The sequence below is a fragment of the Halichondria panicea genome, chromosome 11, assembly GCF_963675165.1.
Source record: "Halichondria panicea chromosome 11, odHalPani1.1, whole genome shotgun sequence".
Lineage (NCBI taxonomy): Eukaryota > Metazoa > Porifera > Demospongiae > Suberitida > Halichondriidae > Halichondria > Halichondria panicea.
In genome coordinates this window covers 5,010,737-5,034,335 of record NC_087387.1, presented here as the reverse complement: position 1 = coordinate 5,034,335, position 23,599 = coordinate 5,010,737, and the positions used below count along the sequence as shown (strand labels likewise).

The 23,599-nt window shown below is 41.2% G+C and overlaps 2 protein-coding genes and 1 long non-coding RNA gene across 10 annotated transcripts; 1 reads left to right on the top strand and 2 right to left on the bottom strand.

The window, feature by feature from the left end:
• Nucleotides 1-391: 391 nt before the first annotated feature.
• LOC135343970 (uncharacterized) lies at nucleotides 392-11,016 on the bottom strand. 5 transcript variants are annotated; one of them, XM_064541022.1, is made up of 13 exons: nucleotides 10,783-11,016; nucleotides 3,749-3,832; nucleotides 3,627-3,671; nucleotides 3,194-3,345; nucleotides 2,894-3,068; nucleotides 2,787-2,843; nucleotides 2,138-2,409; nucleotides 1,958-2,060; nucleotides 1,853-1,909; nucleotides 1,658-1,789; nucleotides 1,437-1,548; nucleotides 1,077-1,232; nucleotides 392-855 (listed from the first exon to the last, which is right to left on the bottom strand). In XM_064541022.1, exons 2-13 carry the CDS (start codon nucleotides 3,830-3,832, stop codon nucleotides 527-529), a joined length of 1,674 nt encoding a protein of 557 aa, XP_064397092.1. In that variant the 5' UTR covers nucleotides 10,783-11,016; the 3' UTR covers nucleotides 392-526. The 5 variants fall into 5 exon arrangements, with proteins under 5 accessions (XP_064397092.1, XP_064397093.1, XP_064397094.1 ...); XM_064541023.1 differs by having other exon boundaries at nucleotides 3,194-3,342; XM_064541024.1 differs by lacking the exon at nucleotides 2,787-2,843.
• Nucleotides 11,017-17,404: 6,388 nt separating this feature from the next.
• LOC135343994 (uncharacterized) lies at nucleotides 17,405-18,445 on the bottom strand. Its single transcript, XR_010397304.1, has 3 exons — nucleotides 18,319-18,445; nucleotides 17,736-17,890; nucleotides 17,405-17,486 (listed from the first exon to the last, which is right to left on the bottom strand). It is a non-coding gene; the product is annotated as an uncharacterized LOC135343994 (long non-coding RNA).
• LOC135343983 (uncharacterized) lies at nucleotides 18,280-20,136 on the top strand. Of its 4 annotated transcripts, none has more exons than XM_064541046.1 (7): nucleotides 18,280-18,415; nucleotides 18,462-18,501; nucleotides 18,866-18,988; nucleotides 19,069-19,214; nucleotides 19,406-19,529; nucleotides 19,579-19,695; nucleotides 19,906-20,136. In XM_064541046.1, exons 1-7 carry the CDS (start codon nucleotides 18,344-18,346, stop codon nucleotides 20,007-20,009), a joined length of 726 nt encoding a protein of 241 aa, XP_064397116.1. In that variant the 5' UTR covers nucleotides 18,280-18,343; the 3' UTR covers nucleotides 20,010-20,136. The 4 variants fall into 4 exon arrangements, with proteins under 4 accessions (XP_064397116.1, XP_064397115.1, XP_064397114.1 ...); XM_064541045.1 differs by having other exon boundaries at nucleotides 18,851-18,988; XM_064541044.1 differs by having other exon boundaries at nucleotides 18,794-18,988.
• Nucleotides 20,137-23,599: the final 3,463 nt, after the last annotated feature.

Below are 23,599 nucleotides of genomic sequence, written 5' to 3'. Positions count from 1 at the left end.
ATGTGCATGCATGAAACGAATTTTTGGGGTTTGGGGAAACTACGGTAACAACTATTATGTAACAGTACAGTCAGTTTATTGATGAGGGCTACCTGCCTGTGGTGTTGGTCTCATTTGCACCATTTGCTCGCATCTAATCCTTAACTTGTACATCCTAATACGTTCACCCTTTGATGAATGTACGGGGCCCGAGTATCTACGCTCGTACCTATAATTTTGCTCTTACATGCATACATGCACATGCCAAATGTCGTCAGAAGATATAATTGGAAGCCAGGAAGTCGCTGAATATCAAGTCACTGAGTTTTTAGGTATTCAGTATCTAGTATCGACTAGCCCTGTCTCTTTTATATGACAATTTTTACCATGGTACAACAATTACAATTAAACATTAAGTGCAAAAATGATATTTTAAACTGATTTTTTTGGGTGGGGACTATAGCTATTGCTATGTATGTCGTGCAGTGCAAAAAATATACGTACATTAAACTGAATGTTTGGGGGTGGGAACTAGCAGTTCAGTCATTCAGTTTATATTCTCACAGTGACGTGTGGTTTGGGGAGCTGCACATTGTGTAAGCTCAAATTTCCTCATTCCCTCATTTCCAGGGTGTTGTCTGACGTACTTCCTTGAGACTGAGGATTCATCTTCGGAGTCACTATCAAGGCAGAACACGCTGCGAATGCGTGGGAATCTCCGTAGAGCCCTTCGTAGAGCCGAGCTGTGCCGCAGGAGCTGCCCTAATAATTGCCATGCCTCTGGCAGGTCGTCAGAAGACGAGGCCCTGTTCGTGTTGAGTGATGGCGGAAGGCCTATTTCGTTATCTGGATGGCAAGACTGAGCTCGGACATTCTCTGTAGGGAGAGAATTGAATCTCACCACTTTTTCTGACGAAGGTGCAGGTGCAACTGTATTCAGATGCACTTGGCTGCTACTCTGTAGATTTCCAGCCAGAGGGTTTGCACTTTAGTGCTCTAGTTTGTATATCATTTAATAATTTAATACTTCTGGAATAAAAAGATTGAATAGAACACAGTGTACACTACATCTGTCTATTGGTTATTGTCTGTCTCACGGCTTCTGGGTTCAGGTCCCAGATCAGTCTTACGGCTGCTGGGTTCAGGTACCAGATCAGTCTCACAGCTGCTGGGTCCATATCTCAGATGAGAATCGAGCAAATAGTGCTTGCAGTGCCTCACAAAATCAAACTCCAGACTTCCTTGCATTGCATCTGTGGAGGGAATGGGTGGAGTGAGTTTACATCATGCGTAAAATACAATACATGTGAGAGTCAAATACAGATTTGTATAGATGTAGGTCACGGTACGGTCCCTAGAGAAAGGGCTCACCAATTGCACCCCCACTTACAAGTTTGGGTTTTGAAAATTGTAGCGCTTATAGACTCTGAATATTGCTAGACTAGTCGATAACTCACAGAAGCATGCAATCAAAACTGGTACGAGACACCTCAAGCTTGTAAATGATCCAATAGGGCATTTCGTCACTAAAACCTCTCCACTCAGTAGACGTACACGGACAATGTCTAACTGGAGGGTTAAAAGCCAAGCAAATAAAAGCTCAACGTGTGGCTTGGCAACAAAGGCAGTAAACATCATGTGCAAAAGTATTCATAATCAGTGTTACCACCTCACTTACACTATGACTTGACAGGAGAAATCCCCATACGGGATGCTTCATTTTGCTGTTTATAAAACTGGCTAGCATTGAGACAAGTAGCTGCCCCTCCCCCATGGTATGATTGCCGAACGTTTTTCCAATGGTTTTGACCTGTTAATAATAAAAATAATAATTATGCATGTACATATAAATTATGTAGAAGGGAAAAAATACCTCTGCAATGAAGATTTGATTCCCTTCTTTGTCTAAGATGGCTGCATCTGTTACACCCTGTATATTTGGTTGTTTGTACTATACACAATATAATTCATGACTCACAGCCAAGCAGGTTTCTACCTCTACGCCATCGATCGGTATTTTAATGATTGTTGATAGACCCAGTAACTGGTTTTCAGGGTCGTTGGTAGTAGACACATGTGCACTGTTGAGTAGTATAGAGTAGGCCATGAAAAAAACACAAAGATTAGCCACAAACGGGTGGAATAGATATAAACTTACGTGAATGATTCATAATTAAGCTCGGTTTTTGCCAAACTAAATATGTGAAATAGTAAGCTTTTTGAGACGTCGTTCCTGAATAATTTCTCTTGGGCCATACGTATACAGTGTCTTAGCTCGCCAAGTAAATTGATTATACGATAAATTACATGATCGGGAAAAGCTGGTCTTGCATCTTCTTGTGTTTGTGATACTTGTTCTACATCCTCCTCCGAATCAGAATTTGTAAAACTTAGTTGAACTTCTTTTTCCTTTTTTAGCGCCTCATATAACTGAATAAAGACATGGAGCACTGAAATGCAACTGTACTGCAAACAAACTATGCACATACATGTACTACATTTGCTAACCAGTTCAATCAAAAGATTGGGACTGGTCAACTGCCAATCAAGGAGTGAGCCTATACTATATAAATGGTACAGGATTCACATACATTGAGGAATTGTTACTCACGCCTACTGTATGTATAGTGGGTAATTTTTGAGGGACAAAGTATTCGTAATTCAGCACTATTGAGACATTTCATGGGTAATATGTTTATAGTTGCAGGTAAAGGTAAAATATTCATGGTCAGACCTCCAACCACAAAAATTACATGCTATACGGTATGTGTCAAAAGCGGTATGTGTCAAAAGCGACCTAGACTTACAAATACATTTTTAGCACAGCTTTGAACTTCTTTTTCCTTTTTTAGTGCCTCATATAACTGAATAAAGACATGTGGAGCACTGAATAATGAATAATTTAATCACTAACCTTTCTCACATCCAAAACTTTTTTCACATTTCCAGTGCTGTCCATAAACAATTCTGATGGGATGCTTTGGAATAACGCAGAGATCATTTTTCCCTGCCCAAGGGGCAGGTCCTGTATTGTGAGGCCTAGGGTTCCACTACTTTCAGTGTGAAAAAAATTCTTCGGCATTTGTTTTCTGTGCACAAGGAACAAATGTTTAACTACTACCACTCATAAACTTAAACCAACATGAGATATACATAGGAGAGATTAAGAACCTTGTTAATTGTAAGCATTATAACTATCAGCAAATTAACTCACTGTAGCTTGATTTTGATCAATTTGCCTTCACTTTCAATGCAACGAATGCTTTGTACCAACTCAGCGTACGAAAAGTTTTTAAAACACGACAGTGTTACGTTCCCATTTTTGTCTACTTTTCGCTCGAATTCTTTAAAACATATCAAATGCTTCTAAAGGAAGAATGAATATACTCATAAATAAATAAATTTATTAAAGTCTGAGGGCTATAAGTATAATTATAATGAACTTAGATTACATTACATTATCTGTAATAAAACTGATTGGCTAAAAACATTAAACTACATGCTACATGAAGGTACTTATTCTACAGGAAGTTCTCAAAAGTAGGAATGAAATTTTAGTGAAAGTGACAAACACTTCGATAACCACAGAGGGTACATAGACACATAATTATTCTTATGTGTAGTCTATCCTATACATAATTCAGTACCTGCATTTTAATTCTTTTGCCGCTTGGAATAGGAGAGACTCTAGTCTGAATAGCAAATGATTCATAATAAGTAGTGTTATGAATGAAGGCAAGATTAGTAACTACAAAGTAGTATTACTTACGCCTTTTCGCTTCATAGAAGTAGAAGTTCTTTCAGGGCTAATTGCCATTTCCCCACCTGATTGATACAGTAGTGGTTGGGACATCTATAGCATACAAATGAAAAAACAATTTGAAAAACAGTACATGCCTGGGGCTGTTTCCTGATATTGACCAATGTTAGAATAAATTTGCATATTCAAGCTTTGAAGTGGCCACTGCTAATGAGATGTCTAGCAGGTCACTATCTGAGTTAGCGGACCTGCTAGCGTGGCTCTAACTAACTACAGTGGTTTTCCATACCTTTGCAGGCTATACTCCAAGAGCACTGCAACCACAATGTAGTGATTACCTGTCTGTGTTAGTTTAGTCCACCCACAACACATCACAAAAAATCAATGATGGGTAAAATACTGGCTATTGCAGACTTTTCACACAACTCAAAGGGTTACTACTCTACTTTCACAGTATTCCTTCTATATAATGCTTGCTGTCAACAAGCTGCTTTTGGAAATATCCAATTTTGAGCCTAGCCAGGGCTCCCTATAGCTATACATACAAGTTTTAGCTCATATCATTTTGCCACAATGAACCAAGCAACAAGTTAGCTAAGCTACCATCATTTCAGTCAGACAAAATATGAGACACCTGGAACATTTAGTGGCTATTATAATTATTTGGTGAGTGAGCTATTAGAATTTGGCGATTTTTTAATTTGACGTCTTAGGCTACTACAGCAATCAGGTCCACTAATTTGGCAGTTTTGAAATTGCCAAATTAAAACCAATTACAGTTTGCATTTTGCAGGCCATAGCAAGTAATTTTGTTGGCTTGTTACTAGCCTCGATTCCAGGCCGATTAAAATACGGCCTGGTACCTATTGCAGGGGTGATAGTGCGCATGCGTTAGTTTATTCTCCAAAATCTGGGGAATCCCCTTTTTCTTTCTCTCATCTATTTTCTATCTTTGTACATCAGCTTAGCTCTCTATTGCGTTGTTCCAGAAGGCTTTCACACTAGTCTGAAGCCAGAAGAGGCTCTCATCTACCTCTATGACGGTTGTATGGTCAGGATGTCTTACCTTGGATCTGTACAGGCTATGGGAAGTGTATGGTGCCTCAAACTGCTACTTGCGAAGACAACCCGGCTATAGGACCATCCTAGACGTAGATGAGAGCCTCTTCTGTCTTAAAACTAGTGTTCAAGCCTTCTAGACCAACACAATAGACGGCATAAGCCACAGCTTTACAGAGCTCAGTCATAGAGATAAAGTATTACGGAACATATTCTTAGTAAACGGACTAATTTCCTGTGTAATTTACTAAGGTTTTACGTTCGTAGTACGATAACTACGAAATAGCTAAGCCAACTATCAACTACGAAATAGCTTAGCCAACTATCAACTACGAAATAGCTAAGCCAACTACCTGCTACGAAATAGCTTAGCCAACTATCAACTACGAAATAGCTAAGCCAACTGCCTACTACGAAATAGCTAAGCCAACCCAACTACCTACTAAGTCTGTTCTAGTCGCGACAGACCTATTCAGGAATCTACGAGAAAATACAGAACTAGATTACGTTGAAGTATTTGCTTTACCAAATTTAACAAACAAGCAATGCATCACTTTAATAAAAGTCAGCATCAAAGACATGGCATTTCTGATCACTCTCAAACGTTTTCCAGAAATCAAACCAGGTATTTTATACATGAAGTCCCAAATTAAACTGAAGTGCAGTCAAGTTTTACCAATTACGTCGATTGTGCGCCACCTCGTAAAGCTGACCAAGATTGAGTTACAAAATGCTGTTGCTGAAGATGCTGCTGAAGCTGGTGCTACTTTTGTGGAATATCAACCACCCAAGCAGCTGTATTCAACCTCTCACATTCTTTTTCTCTCCAAGAATACTGTGTACAAAGTAATTCATACCCTTGCTGAAAAAGATTCAATTTTGATAGTCCAAAAAGCATTCGGTAGAACAGCACCTACGCTGACTGTTAATGTCCAGATATGTTCACTTGTGCCGATGGTTGTCAAGTACAACTATGTTCCGTACCATTGCTTTAGCAAGGACGAAGCTCGATTGTGCTTCAAAGAGTTCATACTTTGTGTGAAGGCCGCGCTTGATGAGTGTAGTTTGAAGAGGTTCGGAAAAATCGAACCACACCGAACTCCTGTAGAACACCTTCACAAAGTGTTTGCATCTCCAGTAGTATAGTTCGAAGAAGTTCGGAAGAATCGAACCACACCGAACACCTGTAGAACACCCTCACCAAGTGTTTGCTTGTGCTGAGATTTAGGGATCGAACCACACCGAACACTGTGTTTGCCAGTCCAGTAGCATAGTTCGAAGAGGTTCGGAGGGATCGAACCACACCCAACACCTATAGAACACCCTCACCAAGTGCCGAACCTCTTCTAACTACGCCAACACTTGATTAGGGTGTTCTACAAGTGTTCATTGTGGTTCAATCCTTCCGAACCTCTTCGAACTACACTACTGGACACGCATGTTCTACAGGTGTTCGGTGTGGTTCGATCCTTCCGAACCTCTTCGAATTACACTACTGGACACGCCAACACTTGATTAGGGTGTTCTACAAGTGTTCATTGTGGTTCAAACCTTCCGAACCTCTTCGAACTACACTACTGGACACTCTTTCGAACCTCTTCAAACTCTTGCACAGTGTAGTTTCACTCCTCCTAACCTCTTCGACTATTTATCAAACTGTACTGTATGTGGTTTGACTCTTCTGAACCTCTTCGATCTACTGTACAGGAGTACTTTGCGAGAGTTCGGTGTGGTTCAAAGTCTCTTTCGAATCTCTTCAAACTTGATCGAACCACACCAAACACTTGCAAGATACTCTTTATTTATGCTGTACAATAGTTTGAAGAGGTTCGGAAGAGTCGTACAGGCAAACACTTGGTTAGGGTGTTGTACAGGTGTTCGGTGTGGTTCAATCTAATCCTGTACAAAGTGTAATTCGCGATCAAAATGTTGTCTATCATACATGTAACTCGGGATCCTGAACCGGTTGATATACATCCATTGTGTTACACCCATTAATACTTTTCTTGAGGAGGTGTTGTACGGCACAAAACAATGTGCATAAAAAGGGGACGCTGCTGATATGATGCTGGTATGCAGCTGAATCAATAAAATAATAATCTATTATCACACATCCTACCACGTCATACACGGATAGTGCATCCTACCCCATCCTACTACAACCTTAATTCTTCGTCCTACACTGGATTGTTAAGCCATCCATCCTAAAGTACCCTATCATACATCCTACCACGTCCTACACTGAATTGTTCATCCATATATACAAGAAGGATCATTTACAACTTGAGACTCTATTAAAGTGAGCATAATCACACAATTAACGAGCTAACAACACTTGTTCAATTGTCTTCACTTCCGATACGCAATTCTCCAACAATTCACTCTTAAACTTCCCGGACGTGATCAGGGACTCAACGAACTTGTTGGTTCGAATTTCATCTGGTTCCGTTGTCCATTCTCGTGAGTGGTACAAGCTAGAGCTGGTGCTGGTATTCAATATCCAGGCCGCCATCCAGCCCAGCTGGAACAGGTCAGTCCTGGCACCGTCGTCTCTCCATGTAGAGTGGTCGAGGTTGTACATGCAGCTGTGTGTTGTGGTTCTAAATAAGCCATGTGCGAATTCGGTTGGATCTGATAGCGAGGCCCTATCTACGTCGATAAAAACTGGTGTGAAATTTGAAGAAAACAAAACGTTCTCCATTCGCACATCGTTGTGCGCAATATTCATGCCATGCAGCTCATCAAGCGCGGCCTTCACACAAAGCATGAACTCTTTGAAGCACAATCGAGCTTCTTCCTTGCTAAAGCAATGGTACGGAACATAGGTGTACTCGACAATCATCGGCTCAATTGAACATGTCTGGACATTAACAGTCAGCGTAGGTGCTGTTCTACCGAATGCTTTTTGGACTATCATAATTGAACGTAATCCAGCAGAGGTATGAATTACTTTGTACACAGTATTCTTGGAGAGAAAAAGAATGTGAGAGGTTGAATACAGCTGCTTGGGTGGTTGATATTCCACAAAAGTAGCACCAGCTTCAGAAGCAACCTGAGCAGCAGCATTTTGTAACTCAATCTTGGTCAGCTTTACGAGGTGGCGCACAATCGACGTAATTGGTAAAACTTGACTGCACTTCAGTTTAATTTGGGACTTCATGTATTCAATACCTTGTTTGATTTCTGGAAAACGTTTGAGAGTGACCAGAAATTTCAGGCTTTTGATGCTGACTTTTATTGAAGTGATGCATTGCTTGTTTGTTAAATTTGGTAAAGCAAATACTTCAACGTAATCTAGTTCTGTATTTTCTCGTAGATTCCTGAATAGGTCCGTCGCGACTAGAACAGACTTGTTCTCTGTCCATAACATTGGAGAGGATTGAATTTCTGCGACCTGTGAGATTTCCTTAAAGTTTGATTTTTTTACTATTTGTATATCGGGTAGCTTGTCGGCTTGATTGTCAGAATCAGGTAGTGGTAGAGCAACGGCTTTCCGGACCATCCAGTCACCGCTCAATCGACAATCCTCTAAGATCTTTTCGAAGCACACTTTACCTACAGAGTCGCTATATCCTTTTGACACTGACATGCTGTTGGCTATCATATAATCAACACGCTCAAGATTATGATCAACACTCTTCAAGTTCAGCTCTTTGAAAATGTCCCATAGTGAGTAGGTTTTTATCTCAATACCTTGTTTTTCCCCCCCCCCCCAACAGGTAGTAGCCATACAACTTCAGATCAATCGCTTTAGAAATTGAACTTGAGGAAGATTTTCCCCCGTCTATGGCGGTAGACGATCTGGATGGTATAGGTGCAACTGCTGATGACAAGCGAGTATTGTGGGAATGCCTATGAAAAGAAAGAGGCAAAAGAGGTGATACAGTAATACAGAACAAAATCAAAGGGTCATATGTGAGCACACGGTCAACTTACAACGGTTTCTTCGGCATCGACATAGATCTACTTGCTCCACGGAACTGGTTGAGAGAAGGAAAGGGAGATGGAGGAAAGTGAGTAGAGGCTAGACTGACTGCTCTTGACTTCTGGGCTGCACAATGGAATGTATTACGTAACCACATCCGCATTCACTGCCTACCACATCACTGCTCAATGCTCAACCGCACATAAACTTTCATTATTTGCTGCCTCCTATCTAGACCACATGATACTTGTGTAAAGAGTGCCCAGACGGTCTCTCCCCAAGAGAGGGCGGCTGGTTCACGAGACTAGGGCACTACTACGGTGGCCCTGAGAGCTACTAGTAGTTGACATTCGAAGTAGGTAGTTCGGTTGGCTTAGCTATTTCGTAGTAGGTAGTTGGGTTGGCTTAGCTATTTCGTAGTAGGCAGTTGGCTTAGCTATTTCGTAGTTGATAGTTGGCTAAGCTATTTCGTAGCAGGTAGTTCGCTAAGCTATTTCGTAGTTGATAGTTGGCAAGCTATTTCGTAGTTGATAGTTGGCTTAGCTATTTCGTAGTTGGTAGTTGGCTAAGCTATTTCGTAGTTGATAGTTGGCAAGCTATTTCGTAAGTTTAAACTATACAGCAAAATGCAGCAAATCCGCCATAAAAAGTAACCAGACATTGTATAATCACGACAAGAACGCAAACCTGTTTTGTTGAGAGAGATGGCATAGTAGGTTGAGACGGTAGAGCTGGTAGGTTGAGAGGGTAGAGCTGTAGGTTGAACTCTCGCTAACGGTAAGGTTGAGCTATAAGACGGTAAGGTAGAGCCAGTCTATATAGTCGTACTTCGCCTCCAGTTTTGGTGAGTAGCTCACGAGGGCAGATCACGTGATAGCCTTCCTGTTATTATCCCCCACTACGTACTACAGCTGGTACAGGTAGCTGAAGTACGTAGTGGGGGATAATAACAGGAAGGCTATCACGTGATCTGCCCTCGTGAGCTACTCACCAAAACTGGAGGCCGAAGTACTACTATATAGACTGGCTCTACCTTACCGTCTTATAGCTCAACCTTACCGTTAGCGAGAGTTCAACCTACAGCTCTACCCTCTCAACCTACCAGCTCTACCGTCTCAACCTACCAGCTCTACCGTCTCAACCTACTATACCATCTCTCTCAACAAAACAGGTTCGCGTTCTTGTCGTGATTATACAATGTCTGGTTACTTTTTATGGCGGATTTGCTGGATTTTGCTGTATAGTTTAAACTTACAAAATAGCTTGCCAACTATCAACTACGAAATAGCTTAGCCAACTATCAACTAGTGTTCAAGCTGGCGCTGTGCTAATGCCTCGTGTTTGCTTGTCGATTAGTGTAGCTCCCTCTTCTAACTACACTAATGGACAAGCAGGTGTTCGTTATGGTTCGACTCCTCCGAACTTCTTCGAACTACACTTATTAACAAGCAAATACTTTGAAAATATGTTCTTCAGGTGTTCATTGTGGTTCGACCCTTCCGAACCTCTTCGAACTACACTAATGCGATTACCCATATTCTGGGTAATTTGAAGCGCATGCGCACTATCACCCCTGCAATAGGTACCAGGCCGTATTTTAATGCGGCCTGGAATCGAGGCTAGCTTGTTACTAACAATCATAACAGAAGCCAACCAAAATACTATATCTACTACATTGTGGTTGCAGTGCTCTTGCAGTATAGCCTGCAAAGGTAAGGAAAACCACTGTAGTACCCACAAAAATGCATTTTCTAAGTGAGATAGACCAGGTGTAGTAGCTTCTTAGCTGGATAGTAACCCTTTGGGAGTGATTAGTGGCTTCTGCGCTTTAGTTTGCTAATCCACGAATCAAAATCCAAGAGAACGTGGCTAGAAGCCTATAGAAACTGTTAGTTTTTGTCGCATTGCAACCGTTGAGCAGTTACAGCTGGAACACACACACAGTACAGACACACACACACACACAGTCAGCTTTACCGTATCCCTCCTTCCTTGAGGCAGAAGTATAAGCGACCGACACATTCTATATAATTATAATCACGACATGGTTGGAACTTACTTTGCTAAGATGCTGTCTGGCCGTAGGAGAGTTGACGGGGTGGTAGAGCTGGTGGGGTTGAGACGGTAGAGCTGGTGGGGTTGAGACGGTAGAGCTGGTGGGATTGAGACGGAAGAGCTGGTGGGATTGAGACGGTAGAGCTGGCTAGATCAAGCGAGCTGGCAGCGACGGTAGAGTTGGTGGGGTTGAGACGGTAGAGCTGGCTAGATCAAGCGAGCTGGCAGCGCATGAAGTCTGAATGATCACTCAAAGAAGACTGAGTAGATATCGGTTTTTTCTTCGTTTTATAATCACACAAATACAGTAATCTGATTGGTTTATACAAAATCATTACGTCTGTCAAAAGGCCTCCTGTGGGCAGGCCTTCCTGCTAGTGAAGACATACAAGGAGCAGTTGCAGTCTTCTGGTAGCCTCGATTCTAGGCCGCTCTCAATTGATGAGAGAGGGCTGGGATCTAGGCTACTCATGCTACTTCTGTGGCAGCTTTGGATCTGGTGGTATGACATTGAACTCAGGCAGTACCAAGACTCATACTCCGTCTTCTCTATAACCAGATAAGTATAAGTTTACTTCTTACTGGGTGGGGCTTCATCCACCACAGGAGCGGGGGCTGGGGGCTGAAACGGGAAAAATGTGACTATTTATGCAGAGCTGCATTTATTTTTGGTTGACCTTTTTCGTTTTCTTGATGAATAGACACATATATAGTGACTCTTTGCGTTTTCTGGTAGGCTCACACACAGTCCACTCTCCATCTCCTGCATCATAATTATAGCTAAATAAGGTACAGGACTCTGGAGAGTCAAAGATTTGTAGACCCCGTCCCCAATATCCCTTCCTTGCAACGATGCAGTAGTGAGCCATCGTTGTGTGGACATACTATACAGTAGGAAACTGAGGTATTCAATACTGTGTTGGAAGGTCATTTGGAGGTTCCATTGTAATCACCTCTCAATACAGGAATTGAGAGCATTGATCTGCAGAGGTATTGGGGAACACAAGCACAAATTAACACTTTATGTGCTCAGGAATTCATGCACTCAGATTCAGCTTGTTGCCTTGTGGTAGATGGTCAGATAGAGGTGTTGATTCATTGCTGCCCAGTGAGCCTTGTTGCCTTGCATGGTAGATGGTCAGATAGAGGTGTTTGTTGTCTGCCCAGTGTGATACAATACTAGCACTAGATGAATTCTTGAGGCTGTCAATAGATAAGCTAATGAGCCACTTTGTGGACAGACAATGAATCTGTGTCCTGCTCAACTCATGCCACAAGTCATGCCACAATAAGGCAAGATTCAGCTTGCAGCACTAGTTTGTTATGTGGTACTAGCAAGGACATAATTATGCTTCTCTTCATACCCTTGGTATACAAGGTATCAGATGAATATGTGGCTAAGGCAAGATTCAGCTTGTTCTCTTGATCAAGGCCTCCTGGTTTTGATTAATTCACACAGACAATGAATCAAGGACTAATGCTGCTACTGCTAGCTACTGATTTGCTTACATATTGTATCCACAAACCAGATAAGTCCAACCTAAATGCACACTAAAATTTTAACTGTAAAATTTGGGCTTGTGCAGTGTAAAATTTGGGCTTGTGAACCTAATTTCTGTAGTAGTACTTCCCATGTAGATCTAGTGTCTAGATACTGTTTTGGAGGTGTCTATGGGATTTAGAAGCCCAAAGGCTGATTTAGTATCCTGAGCATAGCAGAGTGGCTGAGGGCTTCTAAATCACATGGACACTGACAAAACAGTGTCTAACTATTATTTAAAACCCCCAAGTTCAAATAGCTCATTCCCAAGTAATTATAATTAAATTTTCCAGGTGTAGGTACATCAACTTTTCTCACATTTTGTCTGAATGTGCTCAGCTAACTTGTTGCTTCGTTCATTTTGGCAAAATGATGGGAGCTAAAACTTGTATGTATTGGAGCTGAGGGCCTGTATTTACTATCCACAATATTATAGGCTCAAAATTGCAAAGCAGCTTGTTGACCTTGAGCATCAATCAAGCATAAATGATATATAGAAGGAATTAAATGCTGTGAAAGTAGAGTAGTAAATGTACATCCCCTTGAGTTGTGTGGAAAGTCAGCAGTAGTCTGTATTTTTTTACTTCACTTTGAGTTTTGTGATGTGTGGGTGGACTACATACTCTACATTGTGCATAGCCTCAAGGTTTGGAAAACCACTTGTAGTGGAACTGTGGAGCCACTCAGTCAGGTGTGGTTAGGTGGCAATCTGGGCAAGCTTCAGCTTGATCCACTTGTGGTAGATGGTCAGGTAGAGGTGTTGATTCATTGTCTGCCCAGTGAGATACACCATACTACCACTGGATGAATTCTTGAGGCTGTCAAGTCTCACTAATGAGCCACCTTGTGGACAGACAATGAATCTGTGGCCTGCTCAACTCATGCCACAATAAGGCAAGATTCAGCTTGCAGCACTAGTTTGTTATGTGGTACTAACTAGCAAGGACATAATTATGCTTCTCTTCATACCCTGGTATACAAGATATCATGTGGCTAAGACAAGATTCAGCTTGTTCTCTTAATAAAGGCCTCCTGGTTTTGATTAATTCACATTTCACACAGACAATGAATCAAGGACTAATGCTGCTACTGCTGCTTTTCATTTTGTGAAACTTTATCTATATGAATTGCAGGCAACAGCTATGACTTGGGGCATAGAGGCAGCCACTGGCAATAGCTATAATTATGCAATTCCAAAATTATTTTGTTGGCTTGCTGACATTATAACAGAAGCCAACTGTATTTACTACATTGTGGTTGCAGTGCTTTTGCAGTATAACCTGCAAAGCTTTTCAAGTACCATACCAGGTAGAAAATTTCGAGGGTGTAAATTTTCGTGCAATTCAATATTCTGTCTTATTTGGAAAATTTCGCGGGTAGTAAATTTCGTGGAGTTGGGTGTGTCACTATCTCGCATGCGTAAACAAAGCCTTTCGCGGGTTTTAGCCACCCACGAAAAACGCGAAATTAAAAACACCTCGAAATTTTCTACCTGTATGTACAACCTTTTCACCTCACTCAGTTAAAAACAAAAAAAGAAAGTACCACTAATTGACCTCAGATATGTGTACATATAGTAATGGTCAGAGCTGGATGCTCATAGTTTCAAATTGTAAATGAATGATTGGTTGTGCAAGACCTACATCTATTTTTAGAGCAGTGTATTGATGTGTTTAGCCTTCTTTCGAGTGAATCCTAGGCCTTTAACACATACAGTAGCTCTAAAGGAGGTCTATCACATCACATGAGTAAAGTGGGGAGGAGTTGGGGGATAGTAGGGGAATAAGTGGAGATCTAGAGTGAGGGATATTGGGCAAACTGTATGTGAAACGTCAATGGTAACATGTATGTGCTGTATGTGGTGTAAGGAAGGGTTTAAATAATGTATTCAGTGAGTGAGTTGGCGCGGTAATTACAACTACGGTGCACACTGTTTGAAATGACAGGTTACTTAATTGCATTTTGGGTGCAATTTTCAATTCAGGTAATCATTTCCATGTTGTCCCCGACATACTGATAACGAACTGGAGCACTGAAGTGCTACGTCTCAAAACGAGGTATATGTACCCATAGCAAAAGTTTAGTAGGTGCATATTTTCGCTCAGAAGAAATTTCCTTAGTCAATTCCACGCACCTCGTGGGTACACAAACACATTATTATAACTTGTTGTGTGATATGGCATCCAGGTGAGTGGACTTAATCGCAAACAGACAAACAAACCAACGGACTATTATACCCGTGGCCTTCTACGCGCCTCGGATAATACAGTTTCCACCATACCATCATTTCTGGCCACATCATCTCTTCTGACCTCTCTATTTCGTCTGCTAGCAACTTCCAACCTGACATTACCACATCATTACAGTTGCCTAGCAACTGACCACCCCCACAATTAGCGATTGTTTACAATCACGTACACAAATAATAGTGTATGACTGTGAAGGATCTCCAATGGACATTAAGCCTACAGCAGCCTGTGGTAACGGTAGTAATTTATTATTTATGAATTTTGGAATCACTGCAGGCTACTAGCTTTCTTTACTTTTACAGCCATATTGAGTATTAACTACAGCTATATGCATCAAATGGATGCGCACAACGGACCAAAAAACAAAGCCGACTGCACCTTGTCCTCAACGGAAATTATTCACTAGTGAAGTAGAACACTGATTCAGACTGATTCAGCCATATTGCGGGAATGTATGTACCGTATAGCGGGAATTTTCGCGGGTGCAAAAGAACAAAACAACGTGTATGGAAACAACAACTGAGTGCAATGTACAGTAGTAAGGCCAAATTAAAGTTCTGTTCCATTTTTTTATTCTGTTGCAGCAAGCAAATCCAAACATCAACATTACACTAGAAGGGACTGCTTCAACAAACCACCACTTTGACCTTTATTTGATTTTTGGGTGTGTGGGTGGACTAAAATAACACAACAACTACATTGTGGTTGCAGTGGCTCTAGAGTATAGCCTGCAGTGGAACAATAGATACAGTAGAGAGGGATTGGAAACAACATACCTCTGAAGTACCATTGCTTGTTCCCCCCCCACCCCCGTTTTAATCCAGCCTTATTTCCAAGTGAGGGTCTAAACATGAATAATTCATGAGAATTGTTTTTGCTGTCTTTGTTTTTGCTGCCTGTAAAAAGTCCAAGAGCAGTTCTGCTGCCAAACATTACATTAAGGTCACTCATTGGGTTTCTCCAGTCTGTTCTGTCATAGATTGAAAAGGAAGGGGATTGGAAACGAAAATGTTTGCGTGAAACACTCCACGTTATAGGGCGTGGCTAACACTACAAGGGATTATTTTATAGTCAGCATGCTCATTACCTGTCTTGGCTGCCATACAATGTGCTGTACACAGAAATGGTGAAATTGATCACTTTTAATGTTGAATATTCTAAAAAGTAAAGAGAATATAGCTCTAAAAGGTCGACTAAGCAACGCAACCACTATCACTAAACAAATAAATGCTATAAAAGAAGGAATAGCCCTTACTATGAAGTCGTGAAAGTCTAAAAGTATACTAAAGCAGTTTGAAGGACAACGTTTATGAACAGTAAAGCTTATCCATGGCATGAAGATACATAATAACCAAGTCAAGCAATGTCTTTTGCTGTTTAGGCTTTGCAGCAGGGAAAGAGAAAAGTTGACATGGAGTAATTCAAGCTATACTCAACAAAAACTAAAAACAGAGTAAAGACAGCGGACTTAGACAAGTTAGAGCTTGTCAGTGGTGTAAACTTACTTCTCTAGAGTAACCTCCCAGCCTCTGAGTGATCGCTAGTGGATAGGAGAGCTAGAAACAGTTGAAATACAACCAGAGTACGAAAATAATCGCTATCGCGAAATCATAATGCGGAGTGTTTCAACCATTTACACAGGGAGGCCTGGTCTTTCCAATCCCCTTCCTTTTCAATCTATGGTTCTGTGCAGCACACCACTGCTCCTTTTAATGTTACATTCATTGTCTGGAATTAATCAAAACCAGGCAGGTTTGAGAGGGAACAAGCTGAATCTTGCCTTAGCCAGCAAGGTGCTCATTAGCTCCCCACACTCTATCTGACATCTACCACATGGCAACAAGCTGGATCTTGCCTGGATTCACACTGGGCAGACAATGAATCAACACCTCTATCTGACATCTACCACATGGCAACAAGCTGGATTCACACTGGGCAGATAATGAATCAACACCTCTATCTGACACCTACCACATGGCAACAAGCTGGATTCACACTGGGCAGATAATGAATCAACACCTCTATCTGACATCTACCACATGGCAACAAACTGGAACAAGCTGAATCTTGCCCTGATTTGTCAACACACACACACACACACACACACACACACACACACACACACACACACACACACACACACACACACACACACACACACACACACACACACACACACACACACACACACACACACACACACACACACACACACACACACACACACACACACACACACACACACACACACACACACACACACACACACACACACACACACACACACACACACACACACACACACACACACACACACACACACACACACACACACACACACACACACACACACACACACACACACACACACACACACACACACACACACACACACACACACACACACACACACACACACACACACACACACACACACACACACACACACACACACACACACACACACACACACACACACACACACACACACACACACACACACACACACACACACACACACACACACACACACACACACACACACACACACACACACACACACACACACACACACACACACACACACACACACACACACACACACACACACACACACACACACACACACACACACACACACACACACACACACACACACACACACACACACACACACACACACACACACACACACACACACACACACACACACACCTTGTGCACATCATACCCTTTCTTGGGGCAGTTACACCATCGTCTGACCCAAGTGTTACACAGAGGTTACTGTAAACAGAATACAATGTACATCGTGAACAATGTCACAGTTTCACACTAACCTAGAGGGGGGGTCACTAGCTGTAGCATTAGATGCAGTCGACATTTTTTTGCCTGACCGAGTACCTATCTTCTTACCCACACCTAGACAAAGGTGTTATTAAAACATACATGTATACTGTAGGAGCAGTGTTACAGAGGTTACCGTAAACAGAATACAATGTACATACGTGTGTGTGTGTGGGGGGGGGGACTATGTACGGTGCATTGGCTATAAGCCTGTACGTGTGTGTGTGTGGATTAATTCAGTCAATTAAAAGGGAACGACAAATTAAAATTTTGAATCACATACAATGTATGATGTAATCTATTTTGGTGTTTACTCTAACTCACTTGTCCGCAGAAATTCTTGTTGTACACACTGTTAGAGTCGTCGTAACAACAGCCTGGCTTACTTACTAGTAGCCAACAGAGGCACAGCCCCAAATGGTAGGTGGGCGGGGTAATCCCCATGAATGATGAGAGTGTGAGACAGGAGCGGGTTGGACCTGTGTGAGGAGGGTGGTGTGTGTGTGTGTGTGTGTGTGTGTGTGATAGTCGTATGTCAAAACTAACAAATGCATTCAGTAGCTCTAAAAGCGCATGGATCCTCCTTGCCAGTCCTAACCCTAATACACACAAATGAAGCACAAGGATTAATTATATACATGTACTAGGGGTTATTAACGGTACAGTATTTGTCAACAAAATAATACCCCCCAGACACCACCACCCTTGCCATCACTCTAATACCTTAAATTGTAGGAGCTAGGTGTATGAGTGTGACATAATGGCTATAATTATACAACCTAAAAATAGTAAGGGTTTTCCTCTGTGCTCATCCGGCTAACCACACTTACCACTGAGCTCAGCTAAAAAACCCACAAAGCTGACAATATAAAAGGCTACACAAACAGAAAGCTATTTCACATCTTACCAAGTTGAGCAACAGTGCAACCAGCATGGAAGATTCCTCTCACAACCCAACAAGCGAGCCGTCCAGCGTATTCCTGCAGGAACAAGAGCCAAATCAGGTTTGTAAACCCTGTATAATAGAGGTTAATTAATGACCTGTCGCAGAGTCCTAACCACAGCCCAGGAGGAATCTTGCCTGAAACAGGTAAATATTAAAGCATATTTGCAATCACAGTTCGATTACTAATGGAACGGTAGGTTGAATATTGTAATAGGCATTTACGGCATGTTTTACAATACTATCGCTATAGACACGTCCAGATACCATCTCCTATATTTCTGTATTTATATAGCCAAACATGAACAGTAGTATTTTATGTGCATACCATCACAAATGTGCATACCATCACAAGATACAAAGATATTACTGACATATGCCCCTACATTGAGTTCAAATAATATGGTAAACATGATTGTTATTAACCCGAGGCGCGTAGGCGGGCCACAGGTTATAGTCCGGTCTGTCTGTATATATTCTGAGTCTGCTCACTCAGAAAGACTAACGGCAGAGCGTGATGAGACTTTGAGCACCCAATCAGCGAGCCTTTTGCGAGTGCTCTCCCAGGACAAGAATATCTCCCAAAACGTAGAATATACACCCCCGGTATATTTCGACTATTTCCTCAAAGAGGGTGAGTCGATTGTACATACTCTGTGCATGTGTGTGTGCGTGTGTCCCCGATTTCTATATACACACATATATGTACAACAGGGGATAACTTGGTAGGACGTGGAGAGGATTGTGATGTGACACTCTCCAATGGGTCCCTCTCCCAGAAACATGCACAGATACTTGTGGAGAAGGGTTCACACTTTATAAAGGATCTTGGAAGTCGGAATAAGACGTTCAGGCGAAAGGTGGTATTGCAAATCATACATACATGTACATGCATGTGAGACAGTTAGATTGTTATAGCAGAGAACTCAGTAAGCTAATCTAATGTTTGACCGCTGGTTAAATGATTATTAATTGAGCGACAAGACAAAAATCTAACTTACACTGAGATGTAATTGTAGTGATGTGCATGTCACTCCCTCCCACCTCCCAGGTGGCCCTCAAGCCTAACATCTATTATGAGCTGACGGACGGAGTGCAGGTGACGTTGGCCAATATCACTTGTTACTACCTCATAGGAAACGGGCAGGAGGAGGCAGCCAATGATGAACGAGAAGGTCTTCTATGCTCCAGTAGGTTTTTGGTGAACTATATGGTTTGTCCTAGTTTCAGAGGAGAGTGAAACCAGTACAGTGTTGTATGGCTCCAGTGAAACTCAAGAGAGTGTGGAGGACTATGATTACAACTATGAGGAGGAGAGCCCTCAACCTCAACCACCAATTGGTGAGTGCTGTACAACAAATATATGTACGTATAGGCGATTATTTGAGTGGTAGCTTTAGTGTCTACGAACATTGACATAATTATGTCTCGACCGCACGAGGACTACGGCATAAAGCTGACTGTATCCGTGTGTGTGTATTCCAGCTCTGTAACTGCTCAACGCAAAAACAAAAACTTGGCGTACTTCAAACCAATTGTATTTCCTTACAGCAACAACCCTTTCAGTTTGCCGCACCCCCACCTCCAACCGTAAGGCCTCGGCCTCAGCCACTGAGACGTCTCAAGTACCTGCTGCTAAGAAGCGGCGTAAATAACCTTATACCTGAGCTCCCATATTGTACATTGTATATATGCATGTACATGTACTCACATTGTTGTTTTCTTGCATTGTGTACAGGGTCACTGTTAAGTACACAACCACATAAAGTATTTTAAAGCATGTTACTGAGTGTCAGAGTCTATGCATGGTGTTCATATGCATGAGGAGTTCTAATGTTGGGAAAGCATGTGTGTATATATTGTTTTTGGGTGCCTCTCGAGAAAGGGCGTGGCAGCATTTGCAAAGATGTGGTGTACTACTTATCCTCTCAACAATTTATTGCTACAATTCAGATGGGGTCTGCCATAAATTATGGGGTGCCGTTTGTCTAAAATTCACATAAAATTATGTTCTAACTATTATTTGCCACTTATAAATTATAAGTATGCCACCTATGTATAAGTACGCCACTATACATATAAGAGGGTGACTTATATATATAAGTAAATCACCTATAATAAGAGGGGGACTTATGTATAAGTAAATCACCTATATATAAGAGGGTGACTTATGTATAAGTATACATCACCTATATATACATATTATATTGCATCGCCCCACTGCATGGTGACTGACAACATAGCAGCATAGCTGGCTGTATTTGAACCGGGCCACTAGTGCGTTTGTAGAATGCTTATGCATGTTGATAGTAACGCTATTACTACTCGTACTCATTGCTGTACGTATATATGTACGTAGCTAGCTAGATGAGGACCGTCAGGATCCAAAGGTCAAAGAGGACTTTTCACGTGGAGCTAGCTGAGTGTAAAGTCCTCCAGAAGCAGCTTTATGATTAAGACCTCTTGATCTTCCTCCTCTAACTATAGCTAGCTGATAGACTATTAATACTCAGATCAGAGGAGGCCCGAGAGGCGCGGTGCAGCTCAAGTAATTAGTCTCAGCAAAAACATACGACGTGAGCTCATATGTGGCATACTTATGTCAAATAAAAGTTAAAACATAATTTTATGTCAATTTTAGACAAACGGCACCCCATAATAAATGGTAATAAACGAGTATTTATAAATACCTGTGGACATTTAATTATGAATACCCGTGCATGGACATTTATAAATGTCTATGAGTATTTATAATACTGTGGACATATGTCCACGAGTATTATAAATATAAAACTTGATTAATACCCACAGGAGCACATTACAGAAGGAGCGTCTAACTGTGCATGGGTTCGGAAATCACATCTCGTGTGCTTTCGTAAACGCCACATTGCCTTATAAGAGTGTGTGTAAGTACTGTGTACATAAATTACAGACCGCGGTCAGCCTGTGAATAATTATCATTATAAACGGATTTTGTATGTAGTGCAGCAGCAGGAGAGCTAGGTTGAGCCAGAAAGAGCTAAAATGAATAGCTAGATCTTTGATGGATGTTAATATACATCATGGAAGAGACTGTCATTGGTGAGGTACAGAAAGTTCTGTAAATAGGAGCATATCCAGTCACTTTGTACAGAGAAAATTTGCTAGACTTAGACTAACACATACTAGGCGTTTTGTTTTTGCAGTAGGGAGTCTTACTGGGGTTTTTAGAAGAGAGAGTTTACTTCCAGGTCTATAGCTAGCTAGCTAGCTAGCTGTAACTTTTCACTTTTATTGACCTATACTCGGTAAAAGTGCACCGTCAGCTCAATTAGCACTCGCCCGCAGACCCACTTAGTGGTTTTGCATATAAGGTCATGCTTTGCAAACTTCCACGAGATGCGATTCCCGAGGTAAGACGCTCCTTCTGTAATGTGCTCCTGATACCCATGGACATAATTATATATAAAATTATATGTCTCACTTTTACATAGTTTTGACACAAACGGCACCTCATATCTATCAACGACTTTATTCATGTTGTGCGTTCGCAGTTTATTCATGGTATGATTATTAATGTTGATCTATTGGTTAATTTACACGATGCATATATTGAAGCTAAAATGCTGTTAGTAAATGACTGTCATCATAATTATTAATTTTACACTTTAATTGATACGTAAAATACTGTACAATATCAATAGCTATAATTATTATAATTATACTGATACTATTGTCTCAGTCTGTCTGCAGCTGCCATATAGTACACTATCCATCCATCTTCAGAAGTTTCTTGAAGTGCAAATGAATTGCTTAGGATTATATTTTACTGCATCAAAACACTCGTTCAGGACGCGGGCAAAAGTCACGAAAAATTTGAGCAGTCCGGGATGATTCGAAAAATTACCATTCAAAAATTTCATCCAGAAACAATTATCTTAAACGAAGTGATTCCCTGTCGGGGGTTTTAACTGACCTTTGTATCTCAGTGATATGTGGTCTAGCATGGACACATCCAGCCACTGTGATCAGTAGAATTAAGAAAGTTGTTGTCGCCATTTGAGCCTGTTAGCAACGTTTGAATCAGAACAACAACTAAACTATCTTATAGTGTGTTGACACTATTCCCAAAATATGATAGCTATAGCTGACTGCTTAGCCTTTTATTACTGAATGCTTGTTATTGCAATTATGATATACATACATTTATGAATGTAGGTTTTGATTCTGCTTGACACACAAGGAAAATTGTTACTCCCATCATTATAGTTATAGTTATTATTATTATACTTCATGAATGGTCAGCTACTGCTATAGTAAAAGAAAACAATCAATGACATTTGCTTGGGAAAAGTTATTGTTCTGAAATGCCTATTGACTGCATGTGAAAGTGTAGGCCAGCCTACAAGAAAGTTTGGTGTTGACTTTATGTCTGCATAAGTGGGTCAACTGCGCTCACTCAGGGGAAACTCTGTACTATAGATCTTGTATAGAGTCCAAATGACTGAAATTGTTGTATTGTTCAACTCGTACATGGCGCCCACCTCTGCACTTCCTCGAACAAGACAGTCTGTACCTCAGAGTATTCACTAGATACTGCTCCTATCCATCCGCTGTCACAAAGGGGGTGGTTCTATGTTATAGTTGTACCATGGATATCAAAGGTGTATTGTATTTGTACTACAAGGGTATAGTTCTATATGTACACCCTAGCAGGGTACATTGGATTTGTACCCTGGAGTATCCTGAGAGTTTCAATGGATATTCCTTAGTGTCAGTGCACATCACGTTCAAGTGTTGCTATCCCCTACCTCTGCTGTTGAGGTCAGCATAATATATCCCAACAGAAAATAGTGAAAAAGTAACATAATAGCATGCATAAATTATAGTCCTAATTGCGTATGCTAAAACCATGCAATAACGGATGATACAAAAACATTTTATTCAGAACTTCTATACTGAAAACGTTGGGAGAAAATGGAGGTAGGAAAATAGGTTGATGTTTGTAATATTCCAAACATGCACTTATGATGCATGCATGTTTGTAAAACAAGTACTATACACAACTGGAAGCATAGAAAAATAACGGCCTGACAGTTTATAGATTGCATGCATTTATAGAGTGCATGCACATGCATGTCTGTACAATTAGATAAACTATATAAAATCTATAGCTGGAGATTAATTATCCATATTGCTCTATAGTTCAAGATGATTACAGTGTTCTACTTTTTGTATTTGGATATAGGCATCCTTAGCACAAATG